A 27,867-nucleotide genomic window follows, 5' to 3' on the forward strand; every position below is an offset into this window, starting at 1 on the left:
ATTCCACATGCAGCCACACCCATCAGACAATTCATCAGTGTTTCTGGTGTTGCTGCACTAGTGATTCTGATGCACACCATGATTAGGAGCCACCAGGCTAAGGTATATTATTCCTGAGGTGATAGTGTACTTCTTCAAGAACATCCCATTTTCAGACAATTTTGTGGTCTCCAATCAAGGACTTAAAACAGTTGTTCAAAATCAAAATCATGTTCACATGCTCAACTCTGTAAGCATATATATTGGCCTACATAATTTTCTAAAGAAGGGGTTATCAACAGAAAAATGGGTAAAATATTTGTACAGGAATGTCACAAAATGGTCAAAAAACACATGAGAGGTGTTTGACCTCATTAGTCTCAAGGTAATGCAAAATAAAACCACAATGCAATGCAACTACACCTATCAGAATTATTAAAATGAAAAAAAGGTAGAAAATATCAAGTGTTGAGAAGGCTGCAGAACAAAGGGAGATTTCATATGCTACCAGTGGATTACAAACTGGTAAAACCATTTTGGAAAATTGTTTGGCAATATCTACTAAAACAGAATGTAGGCATATCTTATGGCCAAGTATTTCACTCCTAGATATATGCCCAATAGAAATGAGTGCTTACGTCCATCAAAAAGACATCTACAAGGGATTCATGAGGGTAAACTTTTTTCTTTTTTTTAAAGATTTTATTTATTTATTTGACAGAGACAGACACAGAGAGAGAGGGAACACAAGCAGAGGGAGTGGGAGAGGGAGAAGCAGGCTTCCCACTGAGCAGGGAGCCCAGTGCGGGGCTCGATCCCAGGACCCTGGGATCATGACCTGAGCCTGAAGGCAGACGCTTAACGACTGAGCCACCCAGGCGCCCCAGAGGGTAAACTTTATAGAAGTATAAACAATGCTAGTAGCAGCACTATTCATAACAGCCCCAAACTGGAATCAACCCAAATACTATCAGCAGTAGAATGGATAAATTGTGATATACTTACATAATGGAATAGTATATAACCGAGAGAACAATCTACAGCTCTACTCAACAATATGAATGAATCTCACAAGCATAATGTTAATAAGCAAAAGCAGCCAGCCACAAATAATATTATATGATTCCATTTTTATAAAATATGAAACAAGTTGTATGCAAATTAGATTAAACTTATTTATGTCTTTTTAAAAAAGATTTTATTTTGGGTGGGGGTAGAGAGCACAAGCAGGTGGAGCAGCAGAGGGAGAGGGAGAAGCAGGCTCTCCATTGAGCAAAAAGCCCAACTCGGGGATAGATCCCAGGACCCTGGGATCATGACCTGAGAGATGCTTAACCGAGCCACCCAGGCGCCCCAACAGAATCTCTTTAAAAAGAAATAATTCCAAGGTCAAAAATATCTTCCTATATAACCTGACTGAAAATATGAACTTTTTGAGAAGGAATGTTTCTATTAAAAGCAATGGAAATACAAAGAAGCAGAGTCTTAAAAGAAAAATGAAGACAGTACTCAATTCAAGCATTGTCCAGGAGAGAGTCTCAGCCAATGGATTCTAAGAATTACCACCCATGGCAAGGCTATCTCCATGTGAAAATGAATGAATCACACTATCTTTGCTTGATGCCATTAAACATTCAAATTAGAAAACTTCTTTTGTTCCAATTCCTTGCTCACCAAGCAATCTTCTGATTATAATTTGGCTTCCCACGTGAGTTGTCTACAGGGAAACAATGAGCTGGTCAGGCCAGCATGAGTATCTGGGTCTTCTGGCAGTTGTTTCTCATTGTTAAATTAATAAATTGACCCTCTCCATATCAGTGTTTTAGAAGCCTTTAGTTCCAGTCAGCATTCCCTAGCTAATCACTCTAGTAGACTGACAAGAGTAAGTTTCCGAATATGCAAAGAACAGTCTGGATACTGGCCAGCAGCAGGTTACTATAGTAAATGCTAACATGGAGGACCGGGTCCCAGCCTTCCCCAAGAAACACTCCAAATTCGAAGCATTTTTTCATTTGAACTTGTCTAGTACGTGCAACAGTTGCTATTCCAAGCATTAGGAGAATCTCTTTAACCCTGTTTTAAATGCTGGTGTTCTCTGAGAGTTAAATAATGAAGCTATTAAAATATAAAAGAGGATTTAAGACATCAGAGATTGTGAAAAAAATTTAAGGTGTATACAGACTACTGAAGTCTGAAAACTACCTACTCTAAGAAATTACCCCATTAATGATTTTAACCTCAACACTTAATTGTAAATAGAGTCCTGACAGGCATTTGTTCTGAGACTAGAATATACTGTACATACATGAAAATATATTGGTCCCAACTAAACAATTCTATTACAAAGTAATTTGTAACAAGTATGGTTAAATATGGTAGGACATTAAGCTAATTTACCAGGTCTACCCCTAATCAAGTTCTTACAGAATCCTCTGGTTACCTTCCAGTAGTTTCACTCCTCACGCATTCTTCCTACCATTTTTCAGGGCTGCCAAAGTACTTCTGTTGTGAATTTTCAAATTTGGCATTTTGAAAGGTAATAGTGTCTTCCAAATATATTAGAAGCCATGTCTTGGTTGGTATAAACTTTACCAAAATGTGGAAAATCTTCTACCTCTGTTTATATTCTTTACTAAAAATAACTGAGTTTAAAAAAAGTCATGAAAACAATTTGATGACCCAGAACTCTGTCACTGCATTATAAATTCCTGACTAGGCAAAAAGTAGACACTGACTACAGAAGTAGATTACTTTAAATTTGAGGCAGTGTCAAATTGAGATTTCTGGGATTTTTTTAGAGAACTTATAAAAAGGGAGAAAAAGGAGGAATCTTTTTTTTTTTTTTTTGCACCTGTGAAGAATATTGCTGGCAGTTTTATTTTTTTAAATTAATTAATTTATTTTTATTAACATATAATGTATTATTTGTTTCAGAGGTACAGGTCTATGATTCATCAGTCTTACACAATTCACAGTGCTCACCATAGCACATACCCTCCCCAATGTCCATCACCCAGCCACTCCATCCCTCCCACCCCCCTCCACTCCAGCAACCCTCTGTTTTCTGAGATTAAGAGTCTCTTATGGTTTGTTTCCCTCTCTGGTTTCGTCTTGTTTCATTTTTTCCTCTCTTCCCCTATGATCCTCTGCCTTCTCAAATTCCACATATCAGTGAGATCATATGATAATTGTCTTTCTCTGATTGACTTATTTCACTTAGCATAATACCCTCTAGTTCCATTCACGTCGTTGCAATGGCAAGATTTCATATTTTTTTGATGGCTGCATAATATTCCATTGTATATATATATACACCACATCTTCTTTATCCATTCATCTATCGATGGACATCTAGGCTCTTTCCATATTTTGGCTATCGTGGACATTGCTGCTATAAACATTGCGGTGCACATGCCCCTTTGGATCCCTACATTTTGTATCTTTGGGGTAAATACCCAGTAGTGCAATTGCTGGGTCATAAGGTAGCTCTATTTTCAACTTTTTGAGGAACCTCCATACTGTTTTCCAGAGTGGCTGCACCAGCTTGCATTCCCACCAACAGTATAGAAGGGTTCCCCTTTCTGAAACAGGAGAAATCTTGTTTTGCTATTAGGGCAGAGCCAGCTCTTAAAGGATACAAAGATACAACAATTTTTAGTAACTCGTTCCTTCTAGTTTATGGGGGCTCAATCCCCTGAGTCAGAAAACCCTTAAAAAAGTAGAGGCCAAAAAGAAAAACATTTAAAGTCTATTAAATTCACGAATGTGAAGATACTGATTTAAAAAGCTTAAAATGGAATTGGAACAATGTTTCTAAAGAGATTGCCTCCTGGGGTGCCTGCATGGCTCAGTCAGTTAAAAGACTGACTCTTGGTTTCAGCTCAGGTCATAATCTCAGGGTCATGAGATCAAGCCCCGTGTTGGGCTCTAGGCTTAGCAGGAATCTGCTGGAGATTCTCTCTTCCTACTCTCCTTCTGCCCCACCGCACCCTGCCCCACCCCCCGGCTCTCCCTCAAATAAACTTCAAAAAAATAAATAAAGAAAAAAGAAAAAAAAAACCCACAAACTACCGAAAAAAAAAAAAAAAACCCAAAAAAAAAAAAAAAAATCACCTGCCTATTATTCATAACCATTGTGTTGGAGAGCACAGAGACTCTATCAGGTTTTTTGGCAGGGTAGAAATAAATACCAGCAACACAAGTACCATGAAGTATAAATCCAAGATCAAAACAGTGACACTGGGAGCCATGATATAACCGAATAAAAAAATATTTACTCAGCAGATTGTTGCTGTTCTAGCCTTCATAGAGAATTACTTGTGTGCAGAAAAATTAGAATAAAAGATAATCTTCTGATAAAGTTTTAGAGGGCCCTTAAACATGTATAAAAACACTCTGTTCTCTGTTGGCTCATCCTTTGGCCACTAACACTGGAGAGGTATGTACATGAGTATGTGTGTGGAGGGAGGAGACACACGTATCACAGTTGAATGAATAAATGAAGCACACAGAGGGAAGCAATGCCTAGCTCAACTAGCAAAGAAAGAGATATGTCTTCCTGTCATTCTTATTCAGAAGGCAGTTCTATGCTGAAATACAGCAAAATACCAGAACAAAAAATACCAACCACCAATCAACCAGCTGTGTGAGTACCACAAAAGCAAGCATCAATCAGTCTGCTATCACAGACATAAGTTCTGTTCTTGTTTAGGCAATGAAGAGGAATTCTTCACTTTCCAATCCTGCTGGTAATATATGCAAGGATGGAAGCCTCAAATTTAAAGCTAAAGACTGGCAAGTGAAGCCCTGAGACATTAAAATAAATCTACAAATTTATAAAAGATTCTTTTCAATTACTGAAAAAGGAAGCTGGCCAACAACCTAACAAAGATGTCTTCCGTGTCTATATAAAGGACTACCAAGGTGAAAGCACATCAAGAAATATAGCTACTTGTATGGTTACCTGCAGCCTATGCAGAAATAGTTGGCTTCATCTCTCCTATTCTACACCTTGCTTTGGTTTTACGAGCTAGATTATACGTTTCTTTGCTTACGGTTGTAAGAATCTTCTTCTTCTACACTTTTTCACTGAAAACTCTCATTAAAAAAAACAAAAATTCAAGAACAATCCAAGAAAGAAAACATGATTGATTAAATGCATTCAGGGCTCTGTCTGATCCCCATGAAAGAGGAAGTGAACATTGCTAAGTGCCTATTACATGTTAGACACTGTGTTAAGCACTTTTCTATATATTTCCTTCATTAGCCTTAAGTGCTATTTTTATGCTCACTAATGCCAAACATGAAAATGCTCAAATTTAAAAGGCAAGCTTTTAGAGGCAGAATTTTCTAACTCACTTCATATTACATTGAAAGAAAGCATCATGAAAGAACAAGAGTGGACAGTAAGTCCATCCCAGATTTCTGAGGCCAACCTTTGATATATAAATATGAGTTCACTGTAACAGTAAAGAACATCTCTTAAGACCACTAGGTTTCCTCAAAGAAGCTGAAGAACCAAATAAGGTTTCTAAACTCTGTCTCATGGTAATCTATTCAAAAAGTCAACATTTAGAGTAAGGCAAATAGAAACATGAAAAAATACAGCTTAAAATTTAACTTCATTTAAATAGAATCTGATATTTTGATTATGCAGCTTTGCCAACTACAATGTAATACTGCAGAAAAGCCAGACAGAAAAGTCAAGGCTTCTTAAATTTAATATGGGGTCAAATGAAACTATAAGGCCTATCACAAGAAGTAACATTCCCTACTTGGATTTGCCTTGAGACTTTCACTGGAGCAGGGCAATGTCACATTTATCTGGAATTGCTAGATGATCAGGAATCACTTTTAACATAGTAGGTTTTTCAAATAACTGAAGCTAATTAAAAGCAAAAAAAACCTAATTTTTTTATTATGGAAAACAAAAATATATATTCATCCCTGCCTTTAACAATATTTCCGTAATGATTTAAGTTTGTTATTATAGCCTTATTGTATAGGACTTATTGTACATCCATTATCTGTCTTTTCTCCATTTTCCAGCAGCTCCGGGAGCCGCTGCAGCCTCTAAAAGCTCTTCCAAGAGCAAATGTATGGCTTTTGTGCTGGGCTATACACAGCTATGTAAGGTGCTATGAGAGATACTCAGGTGCTTTTTCCTGAACTCAATTCAGAGTAAACAGTTCTGTGCTTTAAGAGCCTGAAATGGGAAGACTGGTCTTTGGTTACGTGGGGTTAACATATTTGTCAGCACACTTTTATAAAAACTACAACATCCAGTGGCTCACTCACGTTCAGTATCACTTCTTAGCAGGTTTGATCTATCAATGAATCATTCTAAGCTATTAGAAAGCTTGTCGCCTTTCCTGTGTAGTATTAGAGCACCACCTTGTGTCAGAAACCCAAGGAAATGAGCAGCCATCTGGTGTTTTTAGATACCTTAGTTGTCCAAAGTTTTACTGTCCAGTCAAATGATGAAGTGACAAAAAGATGTGAGAAGTCCACTGCTCCAACAGCTGCATGACAATGGATACCAGTAATTGGTCCTTGATGTCCCTCAAACATCTCACTGATTCCAGCTTTGCTATTTCATAAAAGTGAAAATATTAGGAAAATCTCTTGGAAGTAGACTGCTTATAAATACATCTTATTAAGGATTATATATCAGATTTTTACATAATTTCAACCAACCTAACTCTGCTCATAACACATCAGAGTAACTTATGTTGAGTGTTACTCAATCCAGATTTGGTAACACTACTAAAACAGTAAGTACAGTTTGAACCATAAACATGCTTGTTGACAATACAACTCACAAGTCCAATTATCTGAGGTGATGGAATAGAGACAAAGGGAGGCTATACGTAAGAGAGAAAATCTGGGCTACTATTTTTATATCAAAAGCTTTGAAGTGAAGGTGATCTGTATTTGAGATGAAATCTGGACACTCCATTTTTCTTTTTTAAGGAAGCAATTGATAAGGTACAGCTAGGCAATTTCAAAACAGATTGAACAGCAGGAGAAATACTAGTCAATTCAAAATGTGTACGTGACATTACTACACAATTATCAGGAAGATGAACTAAAGCTCAAAGTCCAAATAAATCAAAATGGAAAAACGGCTGAAAATCTTATTTACAACTTTAAGGGTCAGTATGTGGCATGTGCATATTATATTTGCAACTGCTGAAAGCTACTTCCTACCATTAACTTCTGTGAGTACATGCATACATACAAAACCATAGCACACCACAACCCGTAAGATCCAGAACATATCATGATCCAAAATAACTTTTTATTTTAAAAAGTATTTAGGTTTTAATTTTATATACCTGAACTCAAATACAATTTGTCAAAAATAATGAGTGGCTCTATGACAAATTTCTACTTAAACAAGGGGCAATTTGTTTTAATGAGACTATTAAAGGAAGAAATTTAAGTAATTGCAAATTCCAGTTTAGATTTACCTGCCATGGCGGCATGCTGTGTACACCGAACCTTCTTCACTCCCAACAACAAAGTTGTTGACATCTCCAACAGGGAAGGACATAGATGTCACAGCTACTGCCTTTGACTGTTTATGAACCAATTCCATGCTATCCTATGTAGAAAAAATTGAGGAAATTATTTTCTAAGTTTGCAACTTTTAATTTTCTAAGAAACATTTCTAGTTTTAATTGGTTTATAAACAATTCTTTTATTATAATACTTATACAAATTTACTTTGATTAAATGAAGTAGGTTTGAAAATAAAGTATCTCATGACAAACTATAACAGGTTAGATTTATAAGCTGTTATCATAATACTATTATAAAACATTTATGAAAAAACATAAGCTGGGATTTACATGGACTTAAAGAATAACATTTGTCTCAAAATTTCAGTTTTCCAAGTTTAACCTACCTGTGGATGGGAAAGCATGTCCAGACTCCATGAACAAATTTTTCCATCAGTAGATATGCTAATCAGATTGTGAGCATTTTGTGTTCCAACAACATTTACACAATATACTGGATGCTAAAGAGATGTTAAAAGACATTTTCTGAGATTATTTTGCCAAAAAGATGGAACCATTTTTATACTAAAATCACAGGTATTCTGTTTCACATCAAAACAGTCTCATATCTTGATGGTATTTTTAATGTGAAGTTTGATGCTATTCTGTTAATTAATAAAAGCTTGTCTCAGAAGATAGATGAGTTTTTAATAAAACAGATTTCTAAAAATACAAAAAAAAGGCCTTTATTTTTGGTGGCCAACTGATGAAGAATTCATCCATCAAAGGAAACACATTCTGAGACTACTCTGATGGACACTACTAAGCATTTAATGGTGAAGCAGCACAGAAGTCTAATGGAAATAACCTCTTTACTACTTACTGTGTGTGCAGCAGCTGACAGCGGAGTTCTCTGCACTGGAGTTCTTTTATTGCTACGGTTATCCCACAGCACAATTTGGCCTGAATATGTACCACCAACAACCAGATTTGGATGAAATTTTGCAAATGTAGCAGACATCACAGCTGACTGTAAATAAGTAAGATTTCTATACTTAAGGTTCAAATGGAAGAAGCCTGATAAGTTATAAAAATAAATCTACACACAAACGTTTTCCCTTTTATTGTAAGGTATTAGAGATTATAAAGAGAGTAAATTAATTCGTTTAAAAATTTCATCTTATTTCAGAATATAAAAATATAGCTTTGGAATAGTTTTTGCTTAAGTCAAATGTAATGATTGTTTACATAAATGTATTCAAACAATTTATAAAGAAAGCAAAAAAATTATTTTGTTTGATTACAGTATTAAATCAAAAGACAACTGGCTCTAACAGTAATCTGACAACAGAGTATAAGCTAGTTTTGACTCAGTTAAGCATTTTTTTCAGAATTATGATTATTAAAAGATAACTTATGCAACTAGAAAAGGCTCGCAAATTCTAACCTTCCACTAAACTCACTTTAAAAATCTGCATCTGTTTCCTACTTCAAACATATGTTTCTATTTAAAACTATTTAGTTCCAACTCCTCAGGCCATGTATAAGTAATTCAGTGGGCTGACCGTCTAATTGTTTTTTCAGCAAATAAGTTCATGAGAAACTCCCTGTAGAGAAGACATTTTATAAAAGATTCCTTTTATATAATCAATCACAATAACAGAAAATCACAACTGCAAAGGACTTCAGGTGTGATTAAATATAAGAGATGTCAGAAAAGCTACAAAAGTCTGATCATGTTGAACTGAAAAGTCTTCAGTTTTCTGTTAACATCTGTTTGCAAATATGAGGTGGTTTAGTAAATGCCAATCCAATGAAATCATTATGTTGACAAGAAAAGAAAAAAGGCACTTGTCTAAATTCATTAATGAATTCTTAAACTTAGGGAAGACTGTTAAAACACCATCTTACCTGGCAGTGAAACACATATTCTGGGGTAGTTTTTTTGTATTTCATATTCCATACAAGGGCTACACCATCAGGTTCATGAGGAGCATCTTCATTGTTATTATAAGAAGCCACGAGTAGCTCTGGATACTGCTCACAAGAATCAAGTGGGGAAAAAATTGCTACGCATAAGAAATGTTTCACACTCTTAGTGACTCAACTATTTTTATCAAATTATTTTGAAAATACAAATACTTAACATTTCCCCAAGAAAGGTGTCACGAGAGTTACGATTATTGGGGTGTTAGTAAAACTCTAAATTAGTATAGTTACTGATTTAAAGTGTTTTAACATTAAAACATTTTATTAAAACACATTGCAATTTTAACCAAAGAATATGGTGAGCAACTGAAATTAGTAAACCTGGGTTGTGGCATAAATTCAATCTTGAGTTTTAAATTACATGATGTTTCCAATCCTTTCTTCCAAAGTATTTAAGATAAAATGAATACAATAACAGAACCATCATCCATTATTACTCTAAATGACACACACTGATTTAATTACACAAAGTCTCCATAATTAAAAGTTCTTGTTAATTTTAATTTAAAAATGAGTAACCAATTTTGTTACAATTTACCTGAGATGACCAATCCAAACAACTAACAACACGATGCTTTGACCAACGTTCATCAAAAAATTGTCGATTTAATGACAGTTTAGCACCAGCTTGAATCTCTCTACAGAAAAAAACCAAATCCAAAAAAAGATCATGTTACAACTTCTCACTCTTGATCTGAAAGTAATTTAAGTAACCTTAAAGTAACATTGCTAAAGCCATAATTTTAGCAATTAAACATTACCCTTCTTTGTCTTCCAAATCTCTTCCACTGTAGTCAAAGAAGATGTTAATCTGCTCAGAAAGCGCTCTTTCTACAATTCTTGTAGAATGGTCAAAGAAACTTAAAAATTCCTCTGAGTGTAAGATTTGTTGCTTTTCTTCTTCAGTCAGCTCATGAGGGGGAGCTGAAAAACAAATATTTTCCTGAAGTCAGTCTAATTTACGTCCGTCAAATCCTGTCAATTCACTATCAGTTTGGATCAATGAATGCCACATATTTTTTTCCAACCAGATTCACCTCTTTCATTTAGAGCATTGTAGTCTACTTTAACACATAAATAACAAAAAAATTTTAATAAGAATGAACAAAATTTTTTAAAGTTAATTCTTTAAGATACCTTTACTATCATTTTCTTCATCTTTCTTTAAAGTTTTCTCTTCTTCGGGTTCAATAGGTGGTTTAGGAGTCACTACGTCATCTTCTTCCTCTTCATCTGAAAAAAAAACAGAAAAACACAAAAATTATTATGAAAATAACTGAACTTTTGAGCAACAGTTCAGAAGGTACACAACTAACTTTACATAAACACAAAAGTAAACCACTGATAAGACAGAACAAGAATAATATGAATTTTATCAACACAATTTTAAAGAAAGAAATAAGTGGAACTTCTTGGTGTTTATATATACCTATGTGGTACCTCTAACAGTCATTCCAAATTTTGTAGCACGTAAACTGAATTAAGATATATAAGCAACTAGGACAAATTCCTCATGGAAATCTCTAAAAGCTTGCAAGCATTTATCATTCCAGACAGAACAACATGCAACTCCTGCATAGTTTTATGTAGCATGCTGACACATTAATGCTGTAGAATGAAGAAAATCAAATGTCTAAAATAGCCTACAGAGCTGGCTGCTTACTTGTGATCTGAAACCATCAGTGTCTAATGGGTCTTCATATGGCATAAAGACGGCTTACATTAACTCTCAGATTGCTATTTGAGAGGCAGATTTTAAAGATAATAGCTATGAGACCACATTTTCTATTCTGTCATTTTAAATGCAAGTCTCATTATCTATCGTTGCATGATGTGGCAATAAGCACTTAAAATAATGTTTTCTTAACTTGGAACAAAAATATATATTGAGATAATATACAATGTTTATAAGAAGACTTTATTACTAAATCTCCTCTCCAAACCAAGAACTAACTTAAAATCACTTACTTTAAAATGTTATAGAGCATATAACTCTGCATACCTTCTCTTTTACTATATACTGAGACAGATTTTTATGACGAAAATGCTTATTTTTATTGCCTAAACAGATGTGTCATTTGTCTATAAGGGAATGGCAGCAGGCGTCTGCAGCAGAGTGCATCTTAAGTAATGAGGGCCTATTCAATAAGGGGACTTGTTATTTATAGTCATTTCCCTGACCCATGTTCAAAATTATCTAAAGCACACATACATGCTCCATACACAAAAGAATGGTCAAGGATGGGAACCAGCTGCCAAGTCATGGTCCCAGCAGCCAGGCCAGCTGACTAGATAGCAACAACCAGATGGCACTGCTGGGATTGTGTCTTTCTGCTACAAGGTGGCAAAGGGATGGCACAACATTCTTCCGCTTGGCTGCTTCCAATCCCATCTCTCCCCAATGGTGAGACTGTGCAATTACCCACACTCCAGGAGGCCTACAGATAAGCCTTTACCCTGCAAACAAAATGCAGCTTGTAGGCCACACCAGCTGCCAAACCACACACATAGTGTTAGGTTTGGAGAGCTATGAAAATCTTTCAAAGTCTATAGTATAAGCAATAAAAATATAGCTGTACCTGTAGGAAAGAAAGCTTTAAATGACACTGTATGATGCACACAATGATACAACCTCCAACTTAATCAAAATGATAATGACGTATGCCAATCCTACATTACTTGAAATTGAGCGATTTTTACGTTCTGACAAGTTTACAGAACTAGGATAAATGGCACGAATGATTTCAATATATGCTCATACTTTTGAACCAAATGGTGAAGGTTAAAATTTTTCCTTTCAAGGGCCTCAATCAGCCACAAAGGAAAACAGTAATCACTGTCTTTTCAGCCAGCCCAACCGCATTTGTCAGCCCTTTCTCTGTCAATGCAGCCAGAGCAATCAACCTGCCAAACATTCAGAATGGAAAAACAATCTGAAAATACAGGGTATAATGCACCTGCCAGTGAAAATGGCCATTTCAAGAAAAGCTAGTGATCTCAGTGACCCCGCTGAGGAGGCGGTGGTGCAAAGGGGAAAGAACACGTAAAAGAATTCTTAGTGATCGCCACTCTCTTGCACATTGACACTTCCTTACAAAGCATGCCAATTACAGCTTTTGTGCTACTTAAAAAAATGAAAGCTTTTTTTGGGCAAAATAATCACACAGAAACAGAAAGACAGTACTCCTTTTTAGATGAATTCTCATATACAACAGATTATTAATCTGAAAACAGTATAACTGGTGACAATTCTATACTGTACTGCTCCAACATGATGAAATTCTACCATAAAATCACCTGTAGGTGTAATGTAATAAAACAGTTTAATTACATTTAACTCAGAGGTTGACTTTTAGAATAATGATATATTTAAACAAATTAAAAATTAAGTCTGAGAATATATATATATTTTCATTTTCTGGCTATCAGTTATCCTAACCAATTTTGTTTACTAGCAGGGTTTACGGTATGTAAATCCTAAAATCAAAGAGGGGGATTTTGAGACACCCTGGACAGGTCTTCTTGAGCACTGTGAATTATAAATTACAGCCTCCTAGCCACATTGTATTTTCCTCCCTCAACTTTGTTGCATTATACGGCTTCTAAGTACTATTTCCAATGACAGGTGTCAAATTCCTGTCATAATGCATATGGTCAGTACTTTAGCGCCAAGTGACCTCATAATCTACATATTTAACAGAAAAGATCTTGTTTATAGACCATCTTTCCCTTCTAAAATTTAAAATGTAGATGAAGTATGTTAGACAGTGATCTATATCTGCCTCTTATATGGCATTTGCTATGCCCATTTGCCCATATAGATCAGTTTAGTTGTAGCTGAATGATGGATTACCAACTATTTAGATACATGTTTTCAGGATTTTGTTTTAGAGTTAATGTACCTACCTCCCTTTCTACACGGATGAAAAACTGATCTAAAAACTATGACAGGTCAAAAGATTAAGCCAAATAAAATTTCAAGGAACAAAAAACAAATGATCTGCTCTTCTTAAAAACTACAAAACATCGTATTTTTATTATAAAGCTGGTCTTAAACAATTATCTATATATATCAAATATTTGGCAAAAATACCCATCAGTAATACCAGATTAGAGAATGTTCCTCTGAATAAATACACTCTCTTTTTAAAAACTAATATGACAGCTACTAAAGGACTACGGACATGATCAAAAATATATCATCATAATTCTGAAGATTTTCTAAGCTAGTCCTTATTACATGATAAACTATAATGTATTTAAAACAGAAAAAGAATGCAACAGAGCAGGAAGACTGAAAAATGGGACTGCCATGTCACATCAATTTATTGATGAATATTCATTGCAATATGCTAAGTGGTTAACTCCATGCTTTCTCTGACAGGGAATCTAAGGTTATAAACTGAGCAGTAAAGAATGCATAAAAGTAGCAGTTACTTTTAAAATGACAAATCTCTTGTCAATGAATGCTAAGACTAGGTTTAATGAACCACTGAATTTTTACTTTGAGTTAACATCAAAATTGTTATGTATTTTGGTGAGATGGAAAGAAAAGCTGCTCTGTAAATTAAGCTGCACCTAGAAATAACACCAAAGAGTGAAATTCCAGTTGTCGGAATAATCTGTTACAATGGAGTTGGTTAATCAAGGTTAAATCATCTGTAAAATGGGTGGCTTTTGTTAAGCTGAAGGAAGGAGTCTTCAGAGCAAGTTTTCTCATCTGTATGTCACATTACACTTAAGAGACATCTAAGCCAAGAATAAGCCACAAAGTATACTTTGAACTATTTTAAAATGTTACAACACATTTAACAGGTAATATGCAACATCCTAGGAAATCCTCACTAAACACTGATACTTTTAAATCTATCACTTATCATGATTAATTCTCATTATCAAGTGAAAAACAAGTCCCATCATTAGTGCATTAATGTTGTTCAGAAAATATGTTTGTTGTCTATAAATGTAGTTTCATTATATTGGTGTGCCGTATTTTAAGATAGTTTTAATGTCCTATGGAGTATTCCTTATTTACCAAGTAGCCTGAGTACTTATGGTACAAAGGAAGTTGCCACCAAGTTCTAAAAATCAGAAAATTTGTTGTATAGAAAAATGATTTAGTTTTCAAAAATTCAACTTATGAATAACTTCACAAAATCTTTCATGAGATTAGAGGGAAATGCTTTAATCATTAATTTTAAAATATAAGTTAGATATAAACAGTTTTCCTTTAATATTTTCAAAATAACCCTTTCTTTTCTAGATCAAAATCATTTTAAATCACTTCATTTCAATCCAGTTGTCCATAATTTCATCTACTTATACCTTACTCTTTAAAATCAGTATTAAGAGAAACTTGTATTGGGACAAAGCTTCATGAATGGATCAATGGACTCCATTCTTTTTATATTTTTAAATATCTAGAATGATATGCAAGTTCTCTTGGATTTCCTTAATAATTTAGATCTTCAACAAGCAAAAATATGTAGCAGTCTTTTAAATCAGGAAATATTTTGAATACAGATCTAATGCTAACTTGGGGGAAAAATAAGAAAGAAGTAAAATTTCAACTATACCATTTACTTTAACACAATTTGTTTCTCTGTATGGTCTTTTTAATACAAAATTCAGATTCATCTAGGCAATATTGGCATCATTGACATAGACCCTGATATCTATGATCTCATAAATATTACATTTTTCTGACACCGTAATTTCAGATATGCTGATTAAAAGTCTTTAAGATTAAGAAGAAATGCTTTAATTTTCAATTATATTTATATTCTCACAGATTCTCTGAGGGTTAAAACTCATTTTTATAGGTCTTATTTATTCTAGAATTTTTAAAAATTCCATTTTGGACAAAGGTAATATTAACCAGAGGGCCCAAATTTAGTCTACCTGGGAAGCATGGATTACAGACAAATGTTAAGATCATGCAAGAAAAAATTTAGAGCTATTTACATGTAATACTTTTCTATACATTATAAATACTAATCGACATGTTCCTAAGGAAAAATATCTGGCTACTAAACCAATACCAAAAGTAATTTTAAAACTCCACACAGATAAGAAATTGGAATAGTGTAAGAACTGCACTTCACTGGAAATCAAAAGCCAGGTTCTGGTTGTAGCCCTATGTCACCCACACTGTGACCACAGGCTCATCACAATTAACTTCTTCAGGCCTCAGTTTCCTCAGGTATAAATAAACTGATAATATTAGATAACATAGGATTTCTTCCTCTTTAAAAATCTATCTAAAAATAGCAACAACAAAAATCCATACCGAAAAGGTAGATAAAAAATAATGCCATTTTCAAAAGAGTTAACAGACTTTTAAAAGCTAAGGGAAGAAAGTAACTTTTCCAGGAGTTTTTCTGTGGGCACCATGAGAAGCTTTTTACCTGCAGAGAGTGAAATTGACTGAGGTCACATGTTCTTAGTCAATTTCTTTCACAGTAGGTGCTTTAAGACAGCAAAGCACCTCAGTTCAGAAACAGTCCTACCAACTTACAGAGTAAACTTGAAAGCAAGAAGATGGCTAGAATGGTGAAAAAGAAAAACAAGGCAGAATAAAAACCACTGCTTTTTTAAAAGATTAAGATTCAGCCATTTAAAAAAAAAATGGTAGAAAGATAAGAGTTAAGCCTAAGACCAATTTTTATCTTCAATTTAGTAACTCATATTACTCCTGCACTGATTACACTGCCTACCCAAGTTTAATTTACTGTCTGCTACACTCAAATTGTAATTTCAGCAATTTTGTCTCATAGTGAGTTTTGGAGTTTGTTACATAATTCTTAAATGGAAACCAACCAGGCTAAGTTTGAGAACCACTGTATTAAAGCAATGGATAAGTACAAGTATAGTTAAGCACAAAGTGTTTTCATTATAAAACCTTAATTTCAGGGTTTCTCTTTCCCTCTTTCTAAAACTTCCACAAATTGGGAAAAGATACTTAATGGTAAGAGCCCTAGACATGAAAATAATTATAATAATATAGAAAGGAAATGATCTCATTTTTATAAATAGCTTCAAAGGCTAAGGATGGCCCCATGGTATCAGGATAAATTTCTCATTCTCCTTCACTTACATAACTAAAAAAAAACAAAAAAAAAACAAAGAAAGGATGACCTAGTGCCTTCATATATATAGCATATACTCAATAAAATTGTAGAATCATGAATGCTTGTTAGGTTGCAAATGAATAAACATGGACCTTTAAAAATTAGCATTTAAGTCTAGTCCACATAGGAAAATTTTAAAGGTAGTGGTGCTGACGCAGACATACTCATTAGAAACTGGGCTGAGTTCACTTAACTTGTCACTTTCACCTTCGCTCAGTAAAGATAAGAAAAATTATATTTAGCACTATGAAAGAACAAAGCTGTTTATTCATTTATCTTAAACAATTACTATAAAATATTATCCCGATGCAGATATACCAATAAATAAGTTAATTAAACCACGCTATCCTTTAACGAAGTGTTTTTCAAACTACTGGTCTAACTAAACCAATGAATTTAGCATATTATGGTCATTTGTCATTTAAAAATGAAATATAACAAGAGAAGGGGAGGTGCTATTTAATAAAACTTTTGTTTCGGTTATACATCTGTATCCATGCTTGTACTGTATTACACTATAAATTGAATTTTTTATCATAGGTTAGTACCATAAAAGCACAAAAATGCTGCTTCAGTGGCAGCATGAGAGAGAAAGCTCACCTTAAAATCAGACTTGGTTTAGAATCTTAGCTACACCAGCTATGTGACCCTTGATAAACTATCTCTTTGAGTTTTACCTTCTTCATGTGTAAATAGAACCTATAGTTAACTCTTACAGTTTTGGTGAGAGGATTAGAGATTAAATGTAAAGTGCTTCACACTGTACCTGATATGTGAGCACTCCTTGTGGTTAAAATTTTCAGCTATTAATTTAAACAAAGTTTGAAGAACCATTACAAACGAATAGCTAAAATAATATATTTGAAAGATGTTAACAGGTTCAATTTTGTTCAAAGCATTCAGAGGGATACATAGAACACAAAATAACACATTTGTATCTACATAGTTTGTCAACATGGAACTCAAGAAGGCTTTAAGGAGAATCTATAATGGTTTCATTTATGGATATAAGAGCAAATAAAGACTAGAATATGATATAGTCATATTAAAACCAAGAACTGAGACTAATCATACTTTTTCACCCAATTTCATCAATAATTATACTGTAGCATTAACATTTGAAAATAACCTATTCCTAGTAGTTACTTCCAGAGTAAATGCATGACAATAAACAATGCAAGTAAGCAAAATCATTCTCCTTAGTAGATAAAAGCAATTAATTCCTTCGCCAAATACTATGTTCTTACTACATGCCAGGCACTATTCAACCAGGCAGGCATTACAGCAATGAAGAAGAAACAGTCTCTATACCCAGAGAAAATCTGGCAAAGAAGCTAAAGTTTGGTAATGCTAAAAGCCTTGCCCCAAATAATTTAAAACTGGAAAGAATAGAGTTTATCTTGTGCTTCTGGATCATCAGCTTATCTAACAAATCATGATCTTTCACATTTTTAATTACTTACAAAATAAAAATAGGAAAAAGAATTTTTTTAAAAATGCCAGTCTTATACAGCTATACACTCAAATTAGTTCAATGGCAGTAAGTTACATGTTAATATTTAAACATTTACACACATCTCAAAATAAGCAATTAAAAATGCACATTTCAAATAGGATATAAAATCATATGTGTATATATATATTTATGTGTGTATATATACAGGGAATTTTTGAAAAAATACATTCTAGAAAACTGGAAACAAAATATTAACAGTGGTTATTACACAATGGAATCATGACATTTCCTTTATATCCTTTCTGTTTTTAGTTGAAGTATAATTGTCACAAATATCCTATTAGTTTTAGGTATACATCATAGAGATTTGGTATTTTTATACATGACAAAGTGACCCTAACAATACGTCTAGTTATATGTCACCATATAAAGTTATTGTAATATTATTGAATATATTCCTTATGCTGTACATTATATCCTCATGACTTATTTATTTTATAACTGGAAGTCTGTACCTCTTAATCCCCTTCACCTATTTCACCCACCCCCAATGTCTGCCCCCTCTCTGGTAACAACCAAGAGTTTGTTTCCTATACCTATGAATCTTGTTTCTGTTTTGCTTGGTTTTTTTTTTTTTTGGTTGTTTTTTAGACTCTACATACAGGTGAAAACATACAGTATTTGTCTTTCTCTATCTGACTTATTTCACTTAGCATAATACCCTCTAGATCCATCCATGTTGTCACACATGGCAATATTTTATTCTTTTTATGTCTGAGTAATATTCCATCTCCTTTACCCATTCATCTATCTACAGACACTTAGGCTGCTTCCATATCTTCAACTATTGGTCGAAGATTGTTTTCTTCAGATAAATATCCAGAAGTGGAATTGCTGGATTGTATGGTGATTCCATTTTAATTTTTTGAGGAACCTCCATACTCTTTTCTAGAGTGGCTGTGCCGATTTACATTCCCACTAACAGTGTACAAGGGTTCCCTTTTCTCTACATCACCAAATCTTGTTATTTTTTGTCTTTTTGATACTACCCAATCTGACAGGTATGAGGTTAATATCTCACTATAGTTTTGACTTGCATGTCCCTGATGACTAATGATTTTGAGCATCTTTTCATGTGTCTATTGACCATCTGTAGGCCTTCTTTGGAAAGATATCTATTCAAATCCTCTGCCCATCTTTTAATTGTGTTGTTTTTTTGATATTGTCTAAGTTCTTCATATATTCTGGATATTAACCCCTTCTCAGGTGTATGATTTGCCAAGTTCTTCTCCCATTCAAAAGATTGCCTTTTAGTTTGGTGGATGGTTTCGCAAAAGCTTTTTAGTTTAATGTAATCCCATCTGTTTATTTTAGCCTTTGGTGCCCTTGCCTGAGGAAACTGGTCTAAAAAAATATGTATGGCTAAGACCGATGTCAAAGAGCTTACTGCTTATGTTTTCTTCCAGGAGTTTTATGGTTTCAGGTCTTACATTGAAATCTTTAATCCATTTTGAATTTATTTTTGTATATGATGGAAGATAGTGGCCTAGTTTCATTCTCTGTATTTTCTAAATTCTCCATGATATACTACTCTAATAATTAGAAAAAAATTATTTTTAAAAAAAGGAATTCTTCACTTAAACTGAATAGGATAGGCCTTACCCCAAATAGCTTCAGAATGCTTTACATTTCAAACAATCCAAAATGCATTGCATAAGTATGATGGAATAACTAAAAATAAATCTCCAAGTTATTAGATGAAGAAAACCAGCCTAATATATTTTTTAAATGAGTCACTGCGCCCTCATTTTGGCTATTTTGCTCACTTTTTTGAGTTAACATATATAATAATGTAGCTTCAGAAAGACAGACATTAAAATACTTGAATATACTGATTAATAAAATATTATTTTCCAGAAATTATGGAATCCTGCAGTATTCTCCATACTGTTAATTCAACACTTCATCTTTCCTTTTTTTCGTTTAAGTTGCTTATGTCTCATGATTACCATCAGTGACTTTTTTTCTAGTTAAGATGAGGATTTTCCTCCTGTGAAAGCTATTTTACCAATCAATGGAGCAAGTAGGAATGAAAAAAATGTATCCACAGAAATGAACATTCACATGATCAAGTAAAAAAAAGAACCTGGATAAAAATGTTACCCTGATTTCCTCAAATTTTTTGAAGTGTAATAGTATGTATGATAATGTCAACTCTTTTTGGGGAACAAGATGAAAGTAAACAGAAAAGTTTAAGGTATTTATTTCACTTCCATCCTTAATGGACAGGGAAAGGAGAGTTGTTAAAAAGTACATAGATTGTAAATAGGTATAATCCTAATTTCTTTTGAGGTATATATAAACATGAAAATTTAAAGATTTTCTTTGGTAACAGCTAAAGGTTTCAAGGATTCTTTTGGGGGTGCGGGAGGGACAGAGAGAGAGAGAGGGAGAGAGAATCTTAACCAGACTCCATGCTGGGACATGGGCTCGATCGCACAACCCTGAGATCATGACTTGAGCCAAAATCAAGAGTTGGATGCTTAACCAACTGAGCCACCCAGGCGCTCCAAGGATTTTTTTTTCTCCTTTTTGCTTACCTGTATTTTCTGGGCTTTCTGAAATGAATATTGTTTTTGATTCCCCTTAATGGAGAAAGGTGGTAATGAAACTCAAATTTTTAAAATAAATTAATTTAAATATTTGATAAACAAAGTTTTAATGTTTGATATTCCATAATTAAACCAGAATAAATTTTCCTGGCCAAAGAGAAAAAAGATTCCTTATGCACAGACTGCTAAAAGGAATTTTTATTATTGGACCACAGTGCAAAATATCAACAACTCTAAAATCCATAGCTCATTTGGTGATAAACCTTGACATGACTAGAGGTAAAGCTATTGATAATCATTATTTATCTTACTTAGTTTGAATACTCATATCTTCTGCTGCTAAAGTATTAATGCCCAAGTTGCTTCTGGAGTGTTTACTTACAGTACATAGACTTTACTAGTAACTTTTCTAAAATCTGACAAATTCTGAATTCAAATACATATGTGGCTTCAAAGGTTTCAGGTAAGGAACTATGGACCTGTAGTAGGGCTATTATGTAAATCTCTTTTATGTGTGACATAAATTTATTAGCCTAACTGGAAAAAACAAGAACTATCATATTAACTTTATGCTTGAATCATTATCTGATGAGATTTTAAAAATTAGTCCCCAGGGCGCCTGGGTGGCTCAGTCGGTTAGGCTTCTGCCTTCAGCACAGGTCATGATCCCAGGGTCCTGGGATCGAGCCCCACATTGGGCTCCTTGCTCAGTTGAGGAGTGTGCTTCTCCCTTTCCCTCTCCCTTTGCCCCTCTCTCCAATGGTGCTCTCTCTCTCTCTCAAATAAATAAATAAAATCTTAAGAAAAAAAATAAAAATAAAAATTAGTCCCCAATGTAAAAATGGTAACTCCTGGTTTAAGAATCAAAAGACTTGCGGTGCCTGGGTGGCTCAGTCGTTAAGCATCTTCCTTCAGCTCAGGTCATAATCTCAGGGTCCTGGGATCAAGCCCCACATCGGGCTCCCTGCTCAGCGGGAAGCCTGCTTCTCCCTCTCTCCCACTCCCCCTGCTTGTGTTCCCTCTCTTGCTGTGTCTCTCTCTGTCAAATAAATAAATAAGATCTTAAAAAAAAAAAAAAAAAGAATCAAAAGACTCCTGGGGTGCCTGGGTGGCTCAGTCAGTTAAGTGGCCAACTCTTGATTTCAGCTCAGGTTATGATCTCAGGGTCCTGGAATCGAGCCTCACGTCAGGGTCTGCATTCAGCAGGGAAACTGCTTGAGGATTCTCTCTCTCCCTTGCCCTATGCCCCTGCTCCTCCTCTCTCTCTCTCTCTAAAATAAATAAATAAATCTTAAAAAAAAAAAGAATAAAAAGACTTGACATTCAATATAATGTCTGTGTATACATCTCTCTATTACACACAAATTAAAGGCTGCTTATGAAATCAACATAATAGAGCCCTTAGATCATAAAAGCAAAAGTTTTATAATTAGGTCTAGATGTGTTCATTAATATGGATAACAACGACAGCATATCAGAATATCATATGCTCTAAAGAAAATAATTTACATGGTTTCATTTACTGTGTGATACATTCTTTTAGGAAGGATTGTGCTCAGTGACCGAGAAATAGATCATTCCTAAGCTTTTCTGATTCTAAAGCATCACATATCAATGACAAAATGAAGATTAAAAACTTAAGCTTATGTCAACAAAATTAAAAACTATATATACAGTTTATACTTTTATTAACTTCTAAAAGAAAAAGGTTTAAAACTCTAAGAAACAAATACATCAATACAGAAACCTTAAAGCATTAGTTTTAGGATGTTTCCCTTAGAAAATATGCCAAAAAACAAAAAAGAAAGAGAAAAAAAAGAATCTATTTATTCAATATGGGAATTTAATGATCATCATATTAAGGATAGATATTCACCTTCTTTGGGTTGAGCCATAACTGGAGTCTGAGTTTCCTTTGTATATGTGACGATTTCTCGAGGAGGAAAGTCAACTTGTGTAATTTTAGCCATTCCAAGTTTAATAGGTCCTCGTCTAAATAAAGTGAAGACAAATGTTTTTAAATACAACAAATGAGACATTTTAACTACATCAAACCATGTTTTTTGGAAAATTAAGAATTAAACATTGTGTATCTAACATTGTAATTTAAATCCCTATTTTATTCAAGAAAGTTTAGATGAACAACGAATTGGCTTTATTTTAACAAAAGAATTTAGAAGATAGCAAAAACAAGATATTTCTGAATCATTCAAGATGTTTGTTTTTCACTTTAAAAAGGCAAATAATTTAGTTTCTTAGAGCAAATGTGTGGGTAATAATAGACTAGGAGGATAGGAATTTCAGAGTGGACTACTAAATATGGTTGGTTATGAGAACTCTTCTTAGAAGGGATATTGATTTCAAACTTTTTTGAAGAGGCAGATACATGGATCTCAGACCACGTTTAGTTTCCTTCACCATTAGGATACTTAAACTTTAAGAATGAAAAATAAGTTTCTGTTGAAAACCTTTTTTCTACTTATACTTTGCAGAAATTGAGAATCATTCAGTCAATTTAGATTTTAAGATGAAATATTTAAACTTTTAAATCTCTAATCTCTAAATGGTCAGTACTGTCCTTGATTCATATACGGACAAACTACAATGCAGATATTCTACACCTGGATTAAAGCAACAGATATTTTGAATACAATAAAACTTATATTAAAGTCACTTCTGTTTTAAATAGAGGGAATACATTCTTTTTTGACAAACAGAAGAAGAGAATTATAGCTGAGGAAAATGGATCAAAAGAAAAATATCTTTTATTAGATATATGGAGGATCTTTTCTTGATTTATTAGATATCTAAATGCTCAATCAAATAATACAGTATGCTTACAAGCTCCCAAAGAAGTTCTCAATTATAAGACTGTCTTAAAAGGATATCTAATAAAAGCATTGCTGTAACTTTAGAATATCAAGCAGGATACCTGAAATATATACATATATGTAATAATAACTATTTTCTTATAAAACATTTTCAAAATCCTATACAAAAAAGTATAATAAAATTAGTACACTAAATGGGTTAGTTTTCTCTAAGGTCCCAAATGTGGGCTATAATAAATTTTTAATGTGTTTTCCACTTTAGGAATATCTTAGCTTTAAAGAGAAAAAAAGGTGCATAATCAAAGAATTAAATGGGAAAACTTAAGCAGATTTGAAGTAATCTTGTATTCTAAGAATAAAATTTAAAATAAGAAACACTGTATTCTGAATTTTAAGATACAAACTACTTAAAAAGTAAGTCACTCACATATCTGGGAAAAAAAGGCCAAGCCAAGAACATTAAGAATAAGTCACTAACTTAGCTGCATATAGGGTCTAATTAGACAAAAATCACATTAGAACAAACAAACAAAATACTCTAAGATTTAGGGGTAGAAGGGTAGGGAGGTAATATCTCACTTATCTAAAAGCCACTTTTCCTGAGAATAAAGAAGCAACTAGGGGTGGGGGGAGTCTCAGGGCAGCCAACAGAGAAGCTTCCCGTTAATGTACAAGAAGCTCATATACTTTTCTTATGTGCCCTAATTTAAGGCTTATTTACTCTTACTTTAGACATAATTCCAAAAGGTGTTGGTCACATGATTTAGAAGGTACAAATTACCAAATTACTATCTGAGTAAGGCACAATGGCAGCAACAAACATAATTTGCATTGGAGACTAGAATAAATAAATGAGTGAATAAATGAATTAAAGAATAAATCAATAGCAATCTGGGGCCATAGTGTAGATGACCAACAGCTCTATTCCTCTTAAAAACCTTAGAAATCATCAGGAAATTTTAATATAGGAAAATAAATTAATATTTATATCAAGTAACCCAGAAAAGGTTCAATTATATGTAGAATACGTATCAGAAAAAGTCTGGGAAGTTTGTAATACAGCTTAGAAAATTTCACATCAAAAATATAGACATAATCAAAGGACTTTGGACACTTAAATGGGTAAACTTAGGGAACCTAGAAAATCAGATACATAAAATATTTCTTTCACTAATGATAGAGGATAAATGAGGTGTCACAGTAAAATATTAACTCTTTTCCTTTTCCTAACTGTATAATGTACATTAGAAACTTAAATAAAATTAGGACAATTTCACAAAGAATCAAATTAATTATAAAAGAGGGAAGGTAAAAAATCTATTCAATACCCCAAATCGGAATCTGAGTGAAGCTGAAGAACTGATGGATCTGTATCCCAATGCAGCGTCCTAAATGGTTGTAGGACAACCATGAAGCGTTAGCAAAAAAGGCCATAAGTTAGTCAAGCAAATACATTCTATGAATAGGTAAAGCTAAAATACTGTTCACAATTAAAAACCGCATGTTCTGGTTAGTAGAAAAAAACACCAGGTATCATTCAATGCTCTCGTGCATGTCATAAGCAGAAGGTGGTTAAAGATGCAAACATACAACCCAGATTAGTTAAGACAGTATTTTCAGATTACAGGAAACTAATATTGCCTAATAATGGACAAGAACAGCCAAAGCATCCAACAACACAAATAATATATTATTTTTGGATAACAAGCTAGGCTATAAAAATAGCTAAAATTTTAATTTTCTTAATTAAAAAAGCATTAGTAAAAACATCTTAGTTAACATATTATAATCTTGCGCAAAGCACTAAATGTGTGCAGTAAATTGTCATATTGGTAAAGGAAACGAATCAACACATAAGCCTTTCGGTAAGAAAACCAAAGACTATTCCACTGGGATTCAAAAAAGCTAAAGTTTCCAAAATGTGACCCCTATGTAATTTATGGGTTAAGCACTGCCTTGGGCTTACATGTCATCTGCTTTAGAAAACAACTAAAGATTTCTGTCTCTAGGAAAAAATAAATTTTCCCAGGAAAAATATTTTATGTTCAAAGGACTTAACTAAATTAACTAAACTTCTAGAGAGTATCAATTCTAAATAAATATTTGGTTGTGTTTTAGCCTTGCCTACTGGGTAAATAACTTACATAGGATCTCTTCCACTTAAGCCAAATCTTCTATGACTAGAACAAAAGGTACTTTATCTCATGGGCATGCTTACAAGGTAGCAGTATATAAGATAATTATGTACTGTATGATACTCATAGTTTCTATTAAAAAGTTAAGCACAATATATTCAGTACTACTATTTTTGGTTATATATATACTCACATAAGTCATAACAAACAACTAAAACAGCTACAATATTTAAATACAACAAATGATTTCTATATTTTAGCTGTCTATATAATTTATCAATAAAAACACTCAGATGAATTGAACTAGACAAATTCTTCATATTAAAAATATAAAGAAAGACTTGGGGATTTAAACAGGATTGTGTGTATGCAAAGAAAAGGTCACTTTGAAGATCTACTTTGTACTAAGCAATGAACAGCAACAAACTTAGGCTTTGTTAAATCAGAAGGGGTTCTATTAGGTGCTCTCCAACGAATGTTCTGTCCCCAGCCTTTACATTATATGAGAGGTACAGCTGTTATCAGTGACCTACAGCTCCTTGTTGAGGATGTCATTTAAGCCTAAAATTAAGCAGGGGCTCCTGGGTGGCTCAGTTGTTAAGCGTCTGCCTTCAGCTCAGGTCATGATCGCAGGATTCCTGGGATCGGGCCCGCATCGGGCTCCCTGCTTGGCAGGAAGCCTGCTTCTCCCTTTCCCACTCCCCCTGCCTGTGTTCCCCCTCTCACTGTCTCTCTCTTACTGTCAAATAAATAAATAAATAAATAAAATCTTAAAAAAAAATTAAGCAAAACTTTACCTAAAAATATAGCCAGTACTGAAAATAAATTGCACAACATACAGAATTATGTTTATTAAAGGCAACAGCAGACACATAAAGTAAAATTCCAATATAATCCAAAAGCCTGAGAGATAAACTGATCAAGAATGGGAAAAGGAAGAAACATGGATTACCTAATTGAGAAACTGTCAGCTAAATTGTAGAGATAACAGAAGTGACTGAGAAAGAGAACTAGAAACTTAATGAAATTCAACTCGAAATCTGCAGAGTTAGAGAGATATCACTTTTCATGGCCTTTTAACATTTATTCATAAATTACAACCAGGCCCAATAGAAATTTTTGGCATTCAGATATGTCTTGATACCATATTTGGTAATGTCTAATATATCTTTTCTTACTCCTTGAGTGTACTAATCTTGGACTGTCTTGCCCAGTTAACAGAGTTGAGTGTGTAGGTTCATACATCCCACACATCTTCATGTATTTTCCTGTGATATTTCTTCATATTCTCTTCATTCTTTCATTACAAACATGCCTGCTCAATTCAAGTTCATTCAGTTTCATTCTCAGATCTTAGTATACTTTTCAAAAGCCATATATTTAGAAATGCTATTATTTCACTGCCAATAGCACCAATTAATCAACAAGATTAATTATCTCTCTACTATGCAATCTGGAGATGATGTAGTAGAACTCAGTTTTTACTCTTGTTTGTATACATATATACACAAAAAAGAACATATGCAGCCTTCTTGAAAATTAATGATTAAAACCAAGTCTGCTCTCAAAGGAGACAATGTATGTAGTAAGATTAAAAAGATACAAGGTCATCTCATTCAAAAAGAGGAGTATTTTTTGCTCTCCTGTTAAACTAGAAGAAACTAAATTTTACATTCATTCTCTAATAAGAACAAACCCCTGAAGATCATTTAAGTACCTGTTTTCTTGTTTTATAACTTATCATTAAAAATTTATAAACTTAAACACAAGTTAGCTTGGAACTTTTCAGTACAGTGAATAATATCTTTAAATTAATGATGTAATCACTAGAATATAAGTTCCATGAAGACAGGGACATGAATATTTCATTTTCTGTGGTAATCTATATAGTATTTAACATTAAATTGGCAATTTGATGAATATGTGTTCTACATACAAATAAATATTTTTCTTAACAGTATTTACTCCCTGTACCAATTCACAATATTCCAATGGGTCTCTAATAAACTCTAGGCTTCCCAATGAAACTCAGAAGGACATGTTCTAATTCACATTAATTTCAAAAACCAGGTAGATGGGAGTGCCTGGATGGCTGAGTTGGTTGGGCATCCAACTATTGGTTTTGGCTCAGGTCATGATCTCAGGTGTCATGGGACCAAGCCTCATGACAGGGCTCTGCACTCTCCCTCTGACCCTTCCCCCCCACTTGCACTCCCTTCTCTCCCTCTTTCTC

At 33.7% G+C, this 27,867-nt stretch overlaps 1 protein-coding gene across 6 annotated transcripts in view; it reads right to left on the reverse strand.

Annotated features, from left to right (window-relative positions):
• The window catches only part of DYNC1I2 (dynein cytoplasmic 1 intermediate chain 2), a 143,803-nt gene that overhangs the window by 11,993 nt on the left and 103,943 nt on the right, over positions 1–27,867 (reverse strand). For 5 of the 6 annotated variants that reach the window (XM_035007782.1, XM_035007779.1, XM_035007780.1 and 2 more), the window contains 9 exons: positions 22,545–22,660; positions 10,608–10,703; positions 10,232–10,394; positions 10,009–10,108; positions 9,393–9,518; positions 8,365–8,511; positions 7,889–8,002; positions 7,452–7,585; positions 6,424–6,568 (listed from right to left, as the gene is read on the reverse strand). In XM_035007782.1, the coding sequence (XP_034863673.1) occupies positions 6,424–6,568; positions 7,452–7,585; positions 7,889–8,002; positions 8,365–8,511; positions 9,393–9,518; positions 10,009–10,108; positions 10,232–10,394; positions 10,608–10,703; positions 22,545–22,660 (1,141 nt within the window). Of the gene's footprint in view, positions 1–6,423; positions 6,569–7,451; positions 7,586–7,888; positions 8,003–8,364; positions 8,512–9,392; positions 9,519–10,008; positions 10,109–10,231; positions 10,395–10,607; positions 10,704–22,544; positions 22,661–24,827; positions 24,888–27,867 lie in introns of all 6 variants that reach the window. The other variant, XM_035007784.1, reaches the window with a different exon arrangement.

Source organism: Mirounga leonina, unplaced genomic scaffold (genome assembly GCF_011800145.1).
Source record: "Mirounga leonina isolate KUSES-001 unplaced genomic scaffold, KU_Mleo_1.0 Mir_151, whole genome shotgun sequence".
NCBI classification, from domain to species: Eukaryota; Metazoa; Chordata; class Mammalia; order Carnivora; family Phocidae; genus Mirounga; species Mirounga leonina.